Source organism: Mobula hypostoma, chromosome 18, assembly GCF_963921235.1.
Source record: "Mobula hypostoma chromosome 18, sMobHyp1.1, whole genome shotgun sequence".
NCBI lineage: Eukaryota > Metazoa > Chordata > Chondrichthyes > Myliobatiformes > Myliobatidae > Mobula > Mobula hypostoma.
In genome coordinates, this window is record NC_086114.1 from 64,468,061 (window position 1) to 64,486,510 (window position 18,450).

Here is an 18,450-nt window from a genome sequence, read left to right on the forward strand (position 1 = left end):
GATTTACTCCGTTTCCTATACATTTCATACAACTTCCCCTTCTTCTTTATCAGAGTTGCAATATCGCTGGAGAACCAAGGTTCCTTATTCCACGTGTCAATCCACGCCCTCAACTCATCCGCCTTTCCCGCAATACTCCTAGCATTGAAATATATACACCTCAGAAGATTTTTACCACCACTCACAACCTTTCTATTTGCGGATTTGCTTGAACTTTTAACATCATTTATTTTCACCCCAGTCACACTGTCAGCCCTGGCACTCTGGTTCCCATCCCCCTGCAAATCTAGTTTAAAGCCTCCTCAATAGCACTAACAAACCTCCCTGAAAGGATATTGGTCCCCCTGTAGTTCAAAAAGTTACACCAGCAATTAGTAAATTCTAACAAGTGTACACCAGGAGGTATTTTTAAAGATAATACATCAAAACTTAAAAGGTACCGGTCCATTGGACCATTTCAGTTGCAAGACATCCGGAATGTCTAGTTTATGATTGTTTCAGCCGGCTCTTGTTGCAATGAACTTTTTGAAGTTCATGTAATTTGATTATCAAAGTACAGAAATGTCTCAATATCCTGAGATTCATTTTCTTGTGGGCATTTACAGTAAATACAAAGAAACGCAATAAAATAAATGAGAAACTGCACACAAGATGGACGCAACCCATGTACCAAAGACAACAGACTTTGTAAATACAAAAAGAAAAAACAAACAAAATAATAGCAATATAAATACTGAGAACATGAGATGACGAGTCCTTGAAAGTGGGAACAGTTCAGCAAAGGATTGAGTAAAGTTATCCCCACTGGCTCAAGAGTCTGATGGTTGAAGAATAATAACTGTTCCTGAACCTGGTGGTCCTGACAACCCTGTACCTTCTTCCTGATGGCAGCAGTGAGAAGAGAGCATAGAGTGGATAGTGGGGTTCCTTCATAACGGATGCTGCTTTCTTGCAAAAGCACTCCAAGTCAATGTGCTCAATGGTGTGGAGGGGTTTACCTGTAATGGACCAGGCTGTATTCACTACTTTTTGTAAGCTTTTCCATACTAAGTTCTGTTCCTTCTCCTCTTACCTACACAGATATACGACATCTGATGCCGTCCATCACTGAGCTTCCACCTTCTTGTCCGCATCTCATTTCCACCAAGGACAGCAAACACTCTGTATGGCATCTCACATCAGGATGTCTGAGGCCCTTCCTACCACCTCTACTATCACCTTTATTCACCTGGCCAAACTCAACTGCATATCACTCAACCTCTGCAACTCCACATTTTCCAAACCAAAGGTGTGGGTGTGGCAACTTGCATGGGGCCATGACACAGATACACAAGAGACTCACTTGCTGATGCTGGAACCCAGGCTAAAACACACAGAAAGGTGGAGGAACTCAGCAGGTCATCATTCCTTTCCATCAGGGGTTCCCAATCTTTTTTATGCCATGGATCATTACCACTAAGCAAGGGGTCCATGGATCCCAGGTCAGGAAACTGTCTGACCTGATGCAACTCCATGACAAGTTGTAAATTTACATCTTCCCCTCAATTCCTTGTGGCTCACACCCAACTCTTCCCTTTCTGGGCTTTTCTGTTCAGACCAGGAGAAGGTTAGTGCCCAATGTTCACAATTTCCAGTCACACTGACAACCTTCCGGTAAGGACTTCATTTCAATCTAAGAAGTTCTACCTTCCCTGTAGCACATTTTGATAACAAGTGCTTCAGTGAGGTTTTTACTTTTCCTTAAATATTGTTTCTCCTTTATCAGGGTTGGTCAGACTGTCAGCATCTTTATACTTACTCTCACCCCTTCTCCCACCTACAGCAAGATAGGTTCTTCACCCTCACCTTCCACTCCACCAGAATATGCCTCAGTGAATCGCCCTCTGTAGCTTACACCGTATTTATTTACGGATACAGAGCAGAAAAGGCCCTTCCAGCATCCCCCAGCAACTCACCTATTTAACCCTATCCTAATCACAGGGCAATTTACAATGACGAATTAACCTACTAACTGATACACCTTTGGAACGTGGGAGGAAACCCATTCATTCATGAGAATGAACGTACAAACTCCTTACAGGTGACATTGGAATTGAATTCCACCACCCTTAACTGTAATAGCACCATGCTAACCACTATGCTACAGTGGTGCACCTTCAACTATCCACAAGCAGATATCCCCTTTGCCTCCTAGCATTCTGAACAGACTAATTCCTCTGAAATACATGCTTTGCTCTTGCATCACTTCAGGGTGCAATCCCATGCAATCATCTCTGCTCACCATCCATGCACACAAACAGTCCTTCCAGGAGCAGTTCATTTGCACTTTTCCACCAGTGCTCGCAATAGGGTGAGCATCCTTGTTCAGTCCCTGTACTTCCAGTCACACTAATTTACCATCCCACACTCACTCCAATCTCTCATTTCCTCATATAATGATTCAAAGAAGCTCAACTCATGTCTTTGGAATGTGGGAGGTATTCTGTTATTTCATATTCCCAATAGTTCCACAACTCGTCACATTGTTTTTCATCCTGACTGTCGAATCCCCACCAATACACAACCAAAAGCAATTGTATTACCTTGATAACCATGGGTCTGCATTTTCCCTAAGAAATTCCCATTGCTCCTTCAACCCTTCTCTCTCTGCAACTCAAACCTCTTCCTTACTTCTCCAGTTATTTTGCCCCACTGAACCTTCCTGATCTGTGGGAGAAATCCCAACATTTGCAGGTTTTGTTTTCCAATACATTAATACAACTTTCCAAGTTAGTTTGGAATATTTGATACCATTAAGTATTTTTAAAACTAAGAGACAGATTTTTTCAAAAGTGCAGCAAAAAACATTTCAATGAGGACTACTTTCAGCTCTACCACTGTGTGACAATGCACATTAGAAACCAACTGTTTCAAGCTCACCACATCTCCTTCCTGCTAAGTGGCTATTGTTTTTAATTGGGAACCACTCCTGAGGTTACAGGAAATGAGCACTGGCTTTTTGTTTAATCTAGAAATGTGAACAGCAATTCGGACTTCTGAAGGGTGGGTACTGAGCAAATAAAATAAATATTTATATCTTTTCTCAATTCACCAATTTCTGTTCCCCCCCCCCCCCCAGTACAAGAAGTCTTCTTATCCAATCTGCATGCACAATCTACACCACCCTAAAACTCAAGTTAAATATTTATAATTGTATTTTTGGAAAAGTTTGTCAGTCTTGATTATTTGTCAGTCTTTACATGTATAGCTTTTCATAAATTCTATTGCATTTCTTTATTTTCTGTCAATGCCGGCAAAAAAATGAATCTCAAGGTAGTATATGATATGTACATACTTTAAAAATAAATATACTTTGTTTACTGGCTAATTTGGCATTGTTGTGCATGAGATAAAGCAATAACTTACTGACAAAAGGAATAAACTGCTATTTGCCAGCTCAGCAGACTGTTACACATGCTGCAACTATCTATCCTTTGGTCTCAGCCATTTACAAGCTGTCAACGATTGAGAATACTCACTCAGGATGCTAAACTAATGAGAGCACTAAGTACAAGCTCAATAGTCTAAGAGGCTTGTAAATAAGGAAGGTTACAGCAGATGCCATATGAGTAAAGTGAGGTTATTCACATTTGAAAACAATCTTTAACAGTTATTAACTGGTGAATGTTGTGCAGAGGAATGGGCGTATTGGAATTGCAGCAAATTAGCTACAGGTCGACCTTCTGTAATCCGGCACCACTGGGACCTGAGGAGTCCCGGATTAGTGAAAATGCCGAATTACAGAAGAATCACATTAAGCAATAGCTAACTGCCTCATCATACCTTTAAAATATCAAAGGATTCACAGATTCATTTAATGTCAGAGAAATGTATACAATATACATCCTGAAATACTTTTTCTTCGCAACCATCTACAAAGACAGAGGAGTGCCCCAAAGAATAAACGACAGTTAAATGTTAGAACCCCTAAACTCCCCCCACCGCTCTCCTTCCTCCCATGCATAAAGCTGCAGCGAGCAACAATTCCCCCCTCCCCACTGGCAAAAACTAAAGCGCACCCACTACCAGCACCAGCTAAGTGATAGCAAAGACACAGACTTGTAGTTACCCCAAAGACTACATTGCACTCGCAGTTACTGAGGGAATCCTCGTTAGTTTCTTTTCCTCCACTTAGTAAAATGCTTACATTCAGCAGGTCGCCACGTCTGATTTGAGGTCATAGGCAGAGGAGAACAGAACGCCGGCCGGGCGACGCCAGAAGGCAGTGCGTGACTGCCAGCAAGCGGGCGAGAAGGCAGACTGACCCAGCATGCGCCAGCTCCCCTGCCACTGGCAGGTGAGACAGGCGGCCACGCCTCATGCAAATGATATTAATAAATGCAGGAAAACAAGCAAGAGCGCGCCAACACGTGAACAGATCTAGCGCAACCAAAACAATGCGCAGCAGATTGGTACGGTGTCCTGAAAAATTTGAAATTACAGTTGTGCAGAAAATTTGAAATCAGTGCGGATTATCGAAGGAACCGGATTACAGGTAGTCGGATTAGTGAAGGTCGACCTGTACCAGGTATACTTAGCAACAAGGAAAACAAACTGAACAATGACACGTATGGAATTCAGAATGAGTAAATTTACTGTCAATGTAGAGATCCCACTGGTGAGACCACACCCAGAGAGCTTGATGCCATTGTTCCCCCATCGCCAAGGAGATTACTAACGGATTCACAAGACTGATTCTTGAGATAAGGAGATGAGGCAAGGTCGGGAAGACTAGAGATTATTGGAAAGAAGTTGTTTCACTGAAACGCCCAAATGCTTGAGATGCTGAGAGATTACTTTTTGTGTGGATGATGTTTTTAATTGAGGCCATAGCCTCAGGGTGATTGACCACTCTGAGATGTGAACTGCATTTGCAGAGAGCTGTGAATCTTTGTAATTCCCCACCTCAAGCACAGATAATCAAGTGTTTGATATATTCAGTTTTGATATGTAAACTTGCAAACAGTGGGTATCACAAGAGCACACACACAAAATGCTGACGGAACTCAGCAGATCAGGCAGCATCTATGAAAATGAATAAACAGTCAACACTTCAGGCTGAGATCCTTCATAGGGACTGCAAAGGAAGGGGGAAGAATGAGACAGAATAAGGTGGTGGAGGGAGGGGGAGGAGGACAAACTAGAAGGTGAAAGGTGAAGCCGGGTGGGTTGGGGAGAGTGATGAAGTAAGAAGCTGGAAGGGTGATAAATGGAAAAGACAGAAAGCTGGAAGAGGAATCTAATGGGAGAGGAGAGTGGATCATGGGAGAAAGGAATATCCATGGGGAGATGATAAGGAGGAGAGAAGAAATAAGAGGCCAGACTGCGGAAATGAAGAAGAGGGAAGGAGGAGGAAGGTACCACAAGATACGGGAATCAGGTGTTTTAATGGCAGAGTAGGTGAAGTGTCTTGGCCTGAAACATCAACCGTTTATTCATTTCCATAGATACGCCTGACCTGCTGAGTTTCTCCAGCAGGTTGCTCTGGATTTCCAGCATTTGCAGAATTTCTTACATCTATGATTCTAAAACCTAATTCATAATCCTCCAAATGGACCACAGCCTTGTTGTGGATTGGAGGCTTGCGTGCCTCAATGACCCACAGAGCAATGTTGGGTGCAGTCCGGTCCTTGTGCTTTAGCTCTTGGTAGGGTCACCCATGCCCAATGGGTCAAAGAGTAGAGGCCGGGCTGAGAGTGGTCCACCAGGATTGGGAGTTCAAGCTAACAACCCTGGCATGTAAAACAAAACTGTCAGAGAAACAGCAATGAAGAATCCTGAGTGGCCAAGGACAGACAGATGGAGGATCTTCACTGGTGCTCTAAATGCTAGCAGGGTAATGGGCAGTAAGTTCACATAAACATGCTTGGACAAATTGGTGTCAGCCTTGTCTGAACAATAGGACCCTAGTCCATGAGTGTTTCTGGATTCAAGTTTACTCCACAAAGCTGACACTAATTGAAACAAACACTTTCAGCATCGACAGTTCTGCATTATCAAGGACTAATCTGTTAAATGACAGGACATCAGATTTCTGAACAGACAATAAGCCAACCCATGAACACTACCTCACTGTTTTTGCTCCCTTTTTACACTTCTTAAATATAAATCTTATTGTAATTCATAGTGATTTTTAAATATTGCTCCATACTGCTCCTGCAAAATAACAAGCGATAATAAACATGAGAAAATAAAATGTCAACATAAATACTTGTGCAATGATACATTTGCTGTTGAGTAATCAGAGTTATCAATAGTGGAGACCCAGGCATCATGCGAAGAAAACCCCAGAAATGACCAAAGCTCCAAATCCTGAAGCCCGAAATTGGTCCAAAGCTATGCACCAATGTTTGGGAAATATGAAATAAAGTTAAGGTTAGGTTTTTTCTCCCAATACACAAGGAAGTGTGTACTCTCTCCTGGCTGCAAAGATCACTTATTGCTATCTACTTCAAGTAAAACGGATTCTGCAGTTATTTGGGCAATAAAAAGTTCCTTTATTGTTTTAAAAGTATTTCCACACATTGTTTACAAAAATTAAGTGAAGATCCATTCTGTGTACACACCTCTGACAATGCCAACATTTTAGGTCTGGGCACGACTGCAATTTGACAGTGAACAGCTGATTGGGCTAACTCAATTTCCACAGTGACAACATGAACAAACAGATTACAGGCAAAGATATGGAGAGACTGATCATTAGGGTCTCAATTCCTTTTGTGGGTTATATTTGCTAATTTCATCATTAAGGCTGGTTAAATCGCATTAAGCTTTGGGTGGCAATTCCTCAGGGCACAACCACCCTCCCTGCCCTGTTGTGTGCTTCCAGCTACAACACTGGTACACTGCAGCAAAGACACTTATTAACTTGGAGTAGGCCCTTCTGGTCCTTCGAGCTGCACTGCCCAGCCATCCTCCAACTGAATTCCAGCCTAATTACAGGACAATTTACAATGACCAATTAACCAACAACTGGTATGTCTTTGGACTGTGGGAGCAAACTGGAGCACCCGGAGGAAACCCATGAGGGAAGGATGCCTCTAACCTGACCTCCTCCTTCAGATACTGGGCTCAGCATTATGTACCAGGAAGGAGTTGATGCACTCTGAGCCAATGGGCCAGAGACACTTGGTATGTGATGCAGAATCATTTATTTATCATACATACATAAAAGCATTATCTCAACATACCTAATTTTTGTTCTCCTTTTGCACAACATATTTATTTTTAATGTTTCCTATTGTAATTCATATTTTTAAGAAAATTATATATTGCAATGTAGACGCAATACATCTACATTGGGATGGAGATGTGATTCTATCAAAGCAGGTGTAAGGTGTTTCTTTACTCCGCTAGCCTGCAGGTCACCCTTGGGCAAGGTGTAGCACCAGATTAGTCCTCCGATCAGGGTCATGTGATCCATGGGTGAAGGTGGTGGATGGTCATATGAGCAATTCCTGGATATGTGAACTCCTGACGTCAAGCGGACAATCTCCAAAGAGTACTAATAATGGCAGGGGCCACCCATCTTGTAAAGACACTACCCAGAAGGCAATAGCAAACCACTTCCGTAGAGAAATATGCCAAGAACATTCATGGTCATAGATCACACTCAACCCACGTCGCAAGACATGGCACCTAATGAACGAACAATTGCAACATACTGCTGCCACAAAGCAACATATTTCACAACATTTGCCGGTGATATTAAACCTGATTCTATCATGCAGTAAAGTGTGTTGCTCACGTTAACTACCAACACAACCCAAGGATGTGTTGGGGACAGCCTGTAAGTATCACCAAATATTCCAGCTTTGTGGCCTTGAAAAAGCCACCTAGCACAACCTCATTCATGTGAATGGAGTTGATCAGCTGGAAGAAAAAGATTGAAGCATCTGTTCCCTCAACTAATATTTTCAAAATAATTTTATTATGAAACTACACGTGTCACCATACACAACCCTGAACTGATTTTCTTGCGGGCATTTACAGTAGGCACCAGTATAATCAAAAAACTACATGTAAAAATGGATAAACAACTAACACGCCAAAAAACAAATTATGTGAATACAAAAAGAAAAAAATAATAAATAATACTAAGGACATGAGTTGTAAAGTCCTTGAAATTGAGTCCACAGGGTGGTGGAATCAGTTCAGTGCTGAGGCAAGTGAAGTTGTCTACCCTGGTTCAGCAGCCTAATGGTTGAAGGGTAATAGCTGTTCCTGACCCTGGTGGTGAGAGTCCTAAAGCTCCTTTTCTGATGGCTGCAGCAAGATAGCAGGCCTGGATGGTGGGGTCTTTGATGACGGATGCTGTGTTAATATTTTTAATATAAAGCTAAATCTTTATTAGTTTTTATTTAAATAATTTAAACTAAAATCTATTTCTACTGTTTTAAATATCTACGTTCAGACATTTAGAAAGAGTTTAAATGGTAAAGCAAGGAATCAAAAGGCTATCAGGGCAATCTAAGATAGTGGCTCTGAACAGTCAAACTGATCACCGCTGGAAAACACTGCAGTTAGTGAGGCCTTCAGTGGGATTAGAGCTGCAAGGCTGTAAAGGTTGATTAAGTGGAACGAAGAATGCACAAAGTGTGCAGTAAAACAAATTAAGCATGATCTAATCCAGTGTTCTGGGTCCAAAGGAATACAGGTTCGAAGCAAAGGGATTTTAATCGTTTCCAATAAAATGGAAATATTCCACTAGAGTTAATCCATGGGAATTTAATCTTTCAGGGTTTGACAAGTACATGCAATTCAGAACATTCTGAAAGCTGTTAACACAAATACAGATGAAATTATCAAACATTCTTACTGACATGGTGTGACGCTTTTCCCCTCAATGTCACAAACTGAACTATTGTTCAAGGGTTCCATTTTTTGCCTCCACTTCATGAAATAAGGGACTTCAACTGAAGAATTGCCAGCAAAAAACATCAAGCTTTTTCTAACAACATGCTAAGAAATCAGACTGTGATCAGAATTTCACATTACAAAAACTAAGCAAGTGTCAAAAATTTGACATAAAAACAAAATGGTTGAAATACTCAGCTGGGCTGGGCAGTAAAGAGACCGCGGGATCAGAAACAATAGGCTTTGTACTTCATGGACGAATGACACCCATCAAGAATCTGAACCCGTCTATGAACCCGTGAACATTACCTCATTAATTTGCTCTTTTTGCACTATTTTTATATATTCTTATTGTAATTTATAGTAGTGTTTTACACACTGCTGCCACAAGACACATTTCACAGCATGTCAGTAACAACAATCTTGATTCTGATATTAATTAGTTTCTGTTGCAGAAGTACGTAAAAAAAACTTTACTATTTTATTGCGACTAACCCGAAACAAATCACTTACATATAGATTTGAAATGCAGTGTCCCGCTCGGTGGCGCAAGGATATCAGCGCCAGACTCTGGAGCGAAGGTTCCCGAGTTCGAATCCAAGTCAGGTTGAGCATCGAGCTAGCAACTCAGCCTCGTAAAAACAAGTATAGCTTGCTATGGAAACACCGTCATGACAGTGCCCCGATAACTCCACTGCTGAGTTAAGGGCTGTTTTATTCTTCTTCTCTTGAAATGCAGTAAACAGTTCAACATTATATGCATATACAAGTACATCAGCGCAAAATGGGACCTCATCGAATGGAGCGAATTTATTGGATTTGAAATACTACAACCAGAAAAGTAGACATTGTCAAAGTGCAGAGCCACACATTCATCCAATGCAAAATGGCCTCTTCACAATCCCACTGCACAAAGCCGATTGATTAGCATATTGTTTGAAAAAAGTCAAATGTGGCCTGGGGCATAATTAAATCTAGAAAGTGAAGATCTAAATGTCAAATGCTCTGCTTAATGAAGTAGAAATTATTCAATAGTATGATAAAGTACATACTATTTGAAGATGACTAAACTGTAATTAGCTTAATTAATAATAATTGTAATTCTGGAATTTGCAAAGCATTTCCTCCAGTGAAGATTTCAAAAAGAACAATGACACTGTTATGGAACACATTCAGAAACACTCCTTAGAGCCCTGAATCTAGCTAACGTACAAGGAAGTCAGAGGCAGACCTTCTGGAACTGATTGCAATCCATGATAAAAATTATCTTCTATCACCAGAAACATACATTTTCAACTTTCATGAGTTGTTGCACTACTCCCAATGAAAAACAAACTACGGCAACAGACTCACCCCACCTCATTATTACAGACCACTGGCTTCAAACAGGTCCTTTGACTGATAACAAGCAGAAGTTGAGAGTTAAGTGTAGCCTGACTCAAAGGAGAATGAGGTTTATTGCAGTTTATCATCTGGACCTCCTACCTTGGTTACAGATGTTAAAAACTTATTACATTCATTCACTCCCCCATTTTCTGCCCCACAGACAACATGCAACATCTGACAAGCTGAAACTCAAAGGGAAGAACTTCTGAGTGCCCACTTGTGAACTCCTTATACTGTACTGTGGAGGTCCCTGTGGTATAACAGATGCCCTTGGACCTCAACATAATGGCTGTGGTCACGATTACCACCAGACATCAGTAAAACACTCCAGTGTGGAACAAGCAGAAAGCCAGTTGTCTCACTCAAGTATTAATGCATTGTCAAATATGACAATGTTTCAATTTCTAAAATTATGACATGCTGATGGACAGCAGACAGCACTAAATATCACTGCTTAGAAAACTGCTAATGCTTTCTTGCTTCTTTGAAACATACAAATCACATTGACTCCACAGATGCTGCCTGACCTGCTGAGTTCCTCCAGCACTGCATTAATCAAAAATAAACAGCTCCATAAAGTATATTAAACCTTTACTAAATTGCTACAGAAGCACCACAAATAACATGGTGAAAATAAATACATTCAAAGAAAATGCATTTCAAAAGCTTCAATGTTCTTAAGTTTCTTTTAATTAATGTGTTTGATAAATTTTATTTAATCCTTTTACTTAAAGCATTAAAGCTGCTAGGCACTGGTTTTAGGGCAACTTTGCTTTTTTAAAAAATCACAGCAAAATACAAATCCACAACTTCAATATAAAGCTGACCTCAAAGAAACAGTACATTGATCAAACTGTGTCTGGGTGGTGTTGAGCATACTACAGTCTTGACAAATCAGTTGTTACACTTCTGGAGCAACTTTCTGTACATTTATATCACTAGGTAGATTAGATCAAACTCCACAATTGGACTGCCAGCACTGTGAGAAATTTATTACTCCGAAAACAATTAAAACTGTTAAGATACATTGTCCATTTGGGCAGCAGCAAGCAAGCTGCTTGGAGGCTCGGAGGGTCCAGGCGCTTCTGTGGGAGGAAAAGAACTGTCTGTCGACGTTTCAGTTGGTGACCCTGATCATCAGTGGATGCTTTCAGGCAAAACGCTTCAGAAAAAAACTTCCTGTACCTTACACTCTCTTTAAACTATACCCTTGTCAGCAAAATACTATAAACAATCAAACAAATGTATATCCAAGACGGAAGTACATAATCAACGATCATAACATATATAATTATTTATGATTATCAGCCAATCATTATTTGATTCTTTCATGCTTAACAACAAATTTGAACAGGTGGGTGAAAACTAAAAGCAAACTCTTTTTTCCGCCCAGATTACAGAACCACATTGCAATTGCAGCCCCATGAAGGACGCAGATTACGGCCTCAGGACTTGGAATGTAAAATTTCAACCATTAGTTACGCCAGCGACACACACATAATGCTGGAGAAACTCAGGACAGGCAGCATCTATGGAAGAGAGTAAACAGCCCACGTTTCGGTTCGAGACCCTTCATCAGGACTGTCCCAATGAAGGTCGTCGGTTCGAAACGTCGACTGTTTATTCATTTCCATAGATGCTGCCTGTCCTGCTGAGTTCCTCCAGTGTTGTGTGTGTGTCCCTTGGATTTCCAGCAGCTGCGGATTTTCTCCTGTTACGCAAGTCGCTTACTCACTGGTGGCTCATAGGCAAAATCATTTTATCAGAGTTGCTCCCCTTCCTAGATTGTGTGATACAGGATGGGCGGGTTGGGGTGCAGACTGAACGAAGCGAAAAAACATCTCCCACAAGGAATCATTGCGAATATAAAAAGCACTTCTAGAAACGAGATGAATTAGTAATGACCGTTTAAAACACCTCATGACTTGTGTCAGTTTTCTGTAAACAAGTTAATTACTGATTAGTTTTATAATGGCCACTTCCATTTTGCTTTTTAAGAACTTCTACCCAGATGAGCCCCAAGTAGGAGCGACTGTGGCCGGTGCTACCGTGAACGGGACAGCGGGGTGAGTAGGGGGGTCCGGGGCTGGCAGATGTCAGCGCTGCTCGGCGGGGTTCCGGCTCAGAGCCGGGGCTGCGGGTCGCCGTAGGCCCACCGTCCCGGTGGAGTGCAGCTGCCCGGCAGTGTAGGGAGAAGGGAGGGGAGGCGGCGGCAGAGAGCGTCCCCATTTCACCGTCACCCCACCCCCGGTCGCCCAGCAAATCACCCCCGGTCCGGTCCGGCCCGGCCCTGCGGCCACTCACCTGGCCCAAGTGGATGAAGCCGTGCTGCCGAGCGATCCTCTCCGCCTGCTGCGGGCCGCCCGCCACCTGCACGGCCCAGGTGTTGGTGTAAACTCTCGACACGACGCCCGCCACCACCGTGCCCGCCGCCAGCAGCGCCCACAGCCACAGGGCGGCCCCGGCTCCCCGTTCCATTGCCGCTACCTCCTCACTCCGCAACCGCCACCCGCTCGCTCGCTCTCCTTCCGGGCCTCACTCGCCGCCTCAGCCACCCGGGGAAGAAAGCCGTCAACCCTGCGAGCTCAACGCCGGCTGCCCATGGCGCCGCTCCGGCCGCCCTCTCCCCGCCGCCCCGACCCGACCCGACCCGACCCGACTCGACGCCCCGCCCCCCTCCGGGTCGCCGGAAACGCGTCAGCCACACACAGCGCGAGACGGCGGCGCCCGGCCCGCCCCTGGCTCCGCCCTTGCATTGGCCACGCCCCCGTCCCCGCCTCCCCGCCCGCGGCGGCCACGCCCACTTTGACCGTGACGAGGAGACTGTGCGGGAGAGTTTGTGAAAGTGTAACTGGGGCAGCTCCACTCTCGCCACCTTCACATTCAGTTCTAATGATCACACAGCCAAACAAAACACCTTACAAATACGGTAAAAACATGGTTAGATGCTACCAAGTAGAGGGCATTGGCAATGCCCTGGCCATTTGTGTGTTGTAAAGCCTCCAGGGCCCCTTCCATCCTCACTGAGCGGGGTGATACTTTGTCTCCGTCCACGTAACGAGTCGACTCCAGTGTGTGGTCACAAACTGGCTGCAGTGGATGACCGTGACTTCTGTGGTTTGTTGGGCCCCTCACTGCCGGTGAAGCGCTGCACAGCCGCCTTCCTGACTGTCGGATCTCGCTGTAGTCCCATCCGCCCGGTCCGCCGGGAATATCTACTGTGAGTTCAGGCAGGGTCCTACCTCACCGGAGTATGAAAGCCCAACCACAAATGAGTGAAAATCTGCAGATGCTGGAAATCCAGAGCAACACACGCGAAATGCTGGAGGAGCTCAGGCAGCGTCCGTGGAACAGTCGACATTTCAGGCCGAGACCCTTCATCAGGATTCACTGGGGTATGAGGCCCAGCAGCTACCCCCACCTGGTTGAGCCCATCTGTCAATGCGGTGCACCACTGTGTGGCCACTGCCCCAGACAAACAGCTGCTTGGACACAGGTGAGAGCTGAGTGTCCGGTGGGGAATGAAGGTGAGTGAGCGGCCCCAGAATGGACATGACAAGCCCTTTCACCAGGGTGCTACCCCTCCCTGGACCAGGGTGTCTGCCCACTCCAGTCATGGTTTATGGAAATGCACTACATTTCTCCAACGGAACTGTGCGAGACAGTCTCCCGAACACTCACCCGGAGAGTTTCTCCCACCACCCGCTCCTCCACTAGTCCCTCAGAATGCAGCGCACTTTGTGACAGGTAACCTAAACTGGAGCTCTCCGTGTGTCTCAGTCCACCTTAACACCCCCCCCCCCGACTCAGTCCACTTTAACACACCCCGCCATCTCTAACCTACTGTCCCCACCCTGACAATCCACCTTAACACCTCCCATCTCTAACCTACTGTCCCCACCCTGACAATCCACCTTAACACACCCCCATCTCTAACCTACTGTCCCCACCCTGACAATCTACCCTCACCCCCCATCTCTAACCTACTGTCCCTACCCTGACAATCCACCCTCACCCCCATCTCTAACCTACTGTCCCCACCCTGACAATCTACCCTCACCCCCATCTCTAATCTACTGTCCCCACCCTGACAATCTACCCTCATCCCCCATCTCTAACCTACTGTCCCCACCCTGACAATCTACCCTCATCCCCCATCTCTAACCTACTGTCCCCACCCTGACAATCTACCCTCACCCCCATCTCTAACCTACTGTCCCCACCCTGACAATCTACCCTCACCCCCATCTCTAACCTACTGTCCCCACCCTGACAATCTACCCTCACCCCCCATCTCTAACCTACTGTCCCCACCCTGACAATCTACCCTCACCCCCCATCTCTAACCTACTGTCCCCACCCTGACAATCTACCCTCATCCCCCATCTCTAACCGACTGTCCCCACCCTGACAATCTACCCTCACCCCCATCTCTAACCTACTGTCCCCACCCTGACAATCTACCCTCACCCCCATCTCTAATCTACTGTCCCCACCCTGACAATCTACCCTCACCCCCCATCTCTAATCTACTGTCCCCACCCTGACAATCTACCCTCATCCCCCATCTCTAACCTACTGTCCCCACCCTGACAATCTACCCTCATCCCCCATCTCTAACCTACTGTCCCCACCCTGACAATCTACCCTCACCCCCCATCTCTAACCTACTGTCCCCACCCTGACAATCTACCCTCACCCCCCATCTCTAACCTACTGTCCCCACCCTGACAATCTACCCTCATCCCCCATCTCTAACCTACTGTCCCCACCCTGACAATCTACCCTCACCCCCCATCTCTAACCTACTGTCCCTACCCTGACAATCTACCCTCATCCCCCATCTCTAACCTACTGTCCCTACCCTGACAATCTACCCTCACCCCCCATCTCTAACCTACTGTCTCCGGCCCCTGACAATCTACCCTCACCCCCCATCTCTAACCTACTGTCCCTACCCTGACAATCTACCCTCACCCCCATCTCTAATCTACTGTCCCCACCCTGACAATCTACCCTCATCCCCCATCTCTAATCTACTGTCTCCGGCCCCTGACAATCTACCCTCACCCCCCATCTCTAACCTACTGTCCCTACCCTGACAATCTACCCTCACCCCCATCTCTAATCTACTGTCCCCACCCTGACAATCTACCCTCATCCCCCATCTCTAATCTACTGTCCCCACCCTGACAATCTACCCTCATCCCCCATCTCTAACCTACTGTCCCTACCCTGACAATCCACCCTCACCCCCATCTCTAACCTACTGTCCCCACCCTGACAATCTACCCTCACCCCCATCTCTAATCTAATGTCCCCACCCTGACAATCTACCCTCATCCCCCATCTCTAACCTACTGTCCCCACCCTGACAATCTACCCTCATCCCCCATCTCTAACCTACTGTCCCCACCCTGACAATCTACCCTCACCCCCCATCTCTAACCTACTGTCCCTACCCTGACAATCCACCCTCACCCCCATCTCTAACCTACTGTCCCCACCCTGACAATCTACCCTCACCCCCATCTCTAACCTACTGTCCCCACCCTGACAATCTACCCTCACCCCCATCTCTAATCTACTGTCCCCACCCTGACAATCTACCCTCACCCCCCATCTCTAACCTACTGTCCCCACCCTGACAATCTACCCTCACCCCCCATCTCTAACCTACTGTCTCCGGCCCCTGACAATCCACCCTCACCCCCATCTCTAATCTACTGTCCCCACCCTGACAATCTACCCTCACCCCCATCTCTAATCTACTGTCTCCGGCCCCTGACAATCTACCCTCACCCCCCATCTCTAACCTACTGTCCCTACCCTGACAATCTACCCTCACCCCCATCTCTAATCTACTGTCCCCACCCTGACAATCTACCCTCATCCCCCATCTCTAATCTACTGTCCCCACCCTGACAATCTACCCTCATCCCCCATCTCTAACCTACTGTCCCCACCCTGACAATCTACCCTCACCCCCATCTCTAATCTACTGTCCCCACCCTGACAATCTACCCTCACCCCCCATCTCTAACCTACTGTCCCCACCCTGACAATCTACCCTCACCTCCCATCTCTAACCTACTGTCTCCGGCCCCTGACAATCTACCCTCACCCCCCATCTCTAACCTACTGTCCCCACCCTGACAATCCACCCTCACCCCCGACCACGACCCCCATCACACTCCATGTTCATAGGACGTAGATCATCACAAGACAGTACCTTCAGCCCACAATGTTGTGCTGGTCTTTTAACCTCGTCCAACCTAACACTCCCTCCCATAGGGCCCTCCTGCCTTTCATCCATGTGCCTATCTAAAAGTCTATTGAAAGTCCCTAATGATTCTGCGATTACCGCCACATGTGACAGTGTGTTCCACACACACACTACTCTCTATGGGGGGGGGGAGGACCCACCCCTCTTCGACATTCCTCTAATCACCTTGAAATTATGCCCACTCATATTAGCCATTTCCACCCTGGGAAAGAGTGTCTGGTTGTCCACTCTATTAATGCCTCTCATCATCTTATATATTGTACCTCCATCTAGTTATCTCTGATCCTCCTTCACTCATTGTTTTAAAATCCTTGCCTCTAAACATCCCCATAACCCTGTCTCTGAAATCTCCTTCAACTTCACAACCATCCACCGTTTATAACAGAGATGTCTGAAGAAACACACACAAAATTCTGGAGGAATTTTTCACCCAGAGAGTGGTGGATATGTGGAATGCTCTGCCCCAGAGGGCTGTGGAGGCCAAGTCTCTGGATGCTTTCAAAAAAGAGATGGATAGAGCTCTTAAAGATAGCGGAATCAAAGGTTATGGGGATAAGCAGAAACTGGATACTGATTGTGGATGATCAACCATGATCACAGTGAATGGCAGTGCTGGCTCAAAGGGCCGAATGGCCTACTCCTGCACCTATTGTCTATTGTCTATAACTAAAAAGGCCCAAATCTCTGTTTACTCTTTTCCATAGATGCTGCCTGACCTGCTGAGTTCCTCCAGCATTTTGTGTGTGTTCCTCTGGACTTCCAGCATCTGCAGACTCTGTGTTTATAAATCACTGGTCAGCTTTGCGTTCCAAATGGACTTTTTGTCTGGTAGTAAAGAAACATCACTCTTTCTAAAATGGGTTGGCTCATCATCCATGCTTCCTATTTGAAACAGGTTTTTCATCACAAACACGAGAAAATCTGCAGATACTGGAAATCCAAAGTAGCGCACACAAAACGCAGGGCAGGCAGCATCTATGGAAAAGAGTAAGCAGTCAACGACCTGGGCCAAGACCCTTCTTCAGTCCTCGTCCTGGAAGGGTCTTGGCCTGAAGCATCAACTCTTTATTCCTCTCCAGAGATGCCACCTGACTTGCTGAGTTCCTCCAGCATTTCGTGTGTGTTGCTTTGGATTTCCAGCATCTGCAGGATCTCTTGTGTTTATGAGACACCCGTCTGATTTCGATTCAGATTTATTTTTCAGCTGCACTGTTGATTGAAACATACAGTAAATGTGTCATTTGCATTAACAACCTGCACACTCAAGGTGCTGGAGGCAGCCTGAAGGTGGCGCCACCAATTCTGGTGCTAACATTGCGTGCCCTCAATACTTGGCAGAAAAGAACAACATAAGCAATAAGTACAAAACACATCAGCAAAGCAAGCTGCTTTCGCACCCCATCCACACACAGACAGGCTTCCAGCCCCAGGACAGGCCGCCTCAGGCCTTCGGGCCTTCAGTTTGTGGCCCTGGGCTCTCAGACTCTCAAACATCAGTCCTCCAACTTTGGGCTTCACCCCATGACACGCCAGTCACGGGTTTGACCTTCAGGATCCATGGATCTGACCTCAGCAACCCGGGCTCTCATGACCTCGGGCCTCTACCTTCAGTCTGCTACCTCAGGCCTCACCCTGCTGTGGACTTAGACATTCAGTCCCTCCGGACTTTGCCGACAGCTGGGTATCGGCCCCCGGACTTAATGATCATGGGTTGAAACATGTGGTCAGGAAACAACAGCTACACCCCAGAGATTCTGCAGGTGTAGTAAATACAGAGAAACACCTCCCACACCTACAGGCCATCTTGTATTTGTGAAGGTTTTTCCCACTTGATGATATTGCATAACGAAATTGCACAGTGATATGTTTGGTATTGATTTGGT

General features: G+C 45.6%; 1 protein-coding gene and 1 non-coding gene across 2 annotated transcripts in view; both read right to left on the reverse strand.

Annotated features, from left to right (window-relative positions):
- LOC134358606 (furin-like) overlaps positions 1 to 12,918 on the reverse strand; it is a 145,947-nt gene extending 133,029 nt beyond the window's left edge. Inside the window, exon 1 of the mRNA XM_063071036.1 lies at positions 12,586 to 12,918. Within this exon, the coding sequence (XP_062927106.1) occupies positions 12,586 to 12,759 (174 nt within the window). The 5' untranslated portion in view covers positions 12,760 to 12,918. The remainder of the gene's footprint in view (positions 1 to 12,585) is intronic.
- Positions 12,919 to 13,210: 292 nt separating this feature from the next.
- LOC134358638 (U6atac minor spliceosomal RNA) lies at positions 13,211 to 13,342 on the reverse strand. The gene has a single exon (XR_010020909.1). It is a non-coding gene; the product is annotated as a U6atac minor spliceosomal RNA (small nuclear RNA).
- Between the last annotated feature and the right edge of the window lie 5,108 nt (positions 13,343 to 18,450).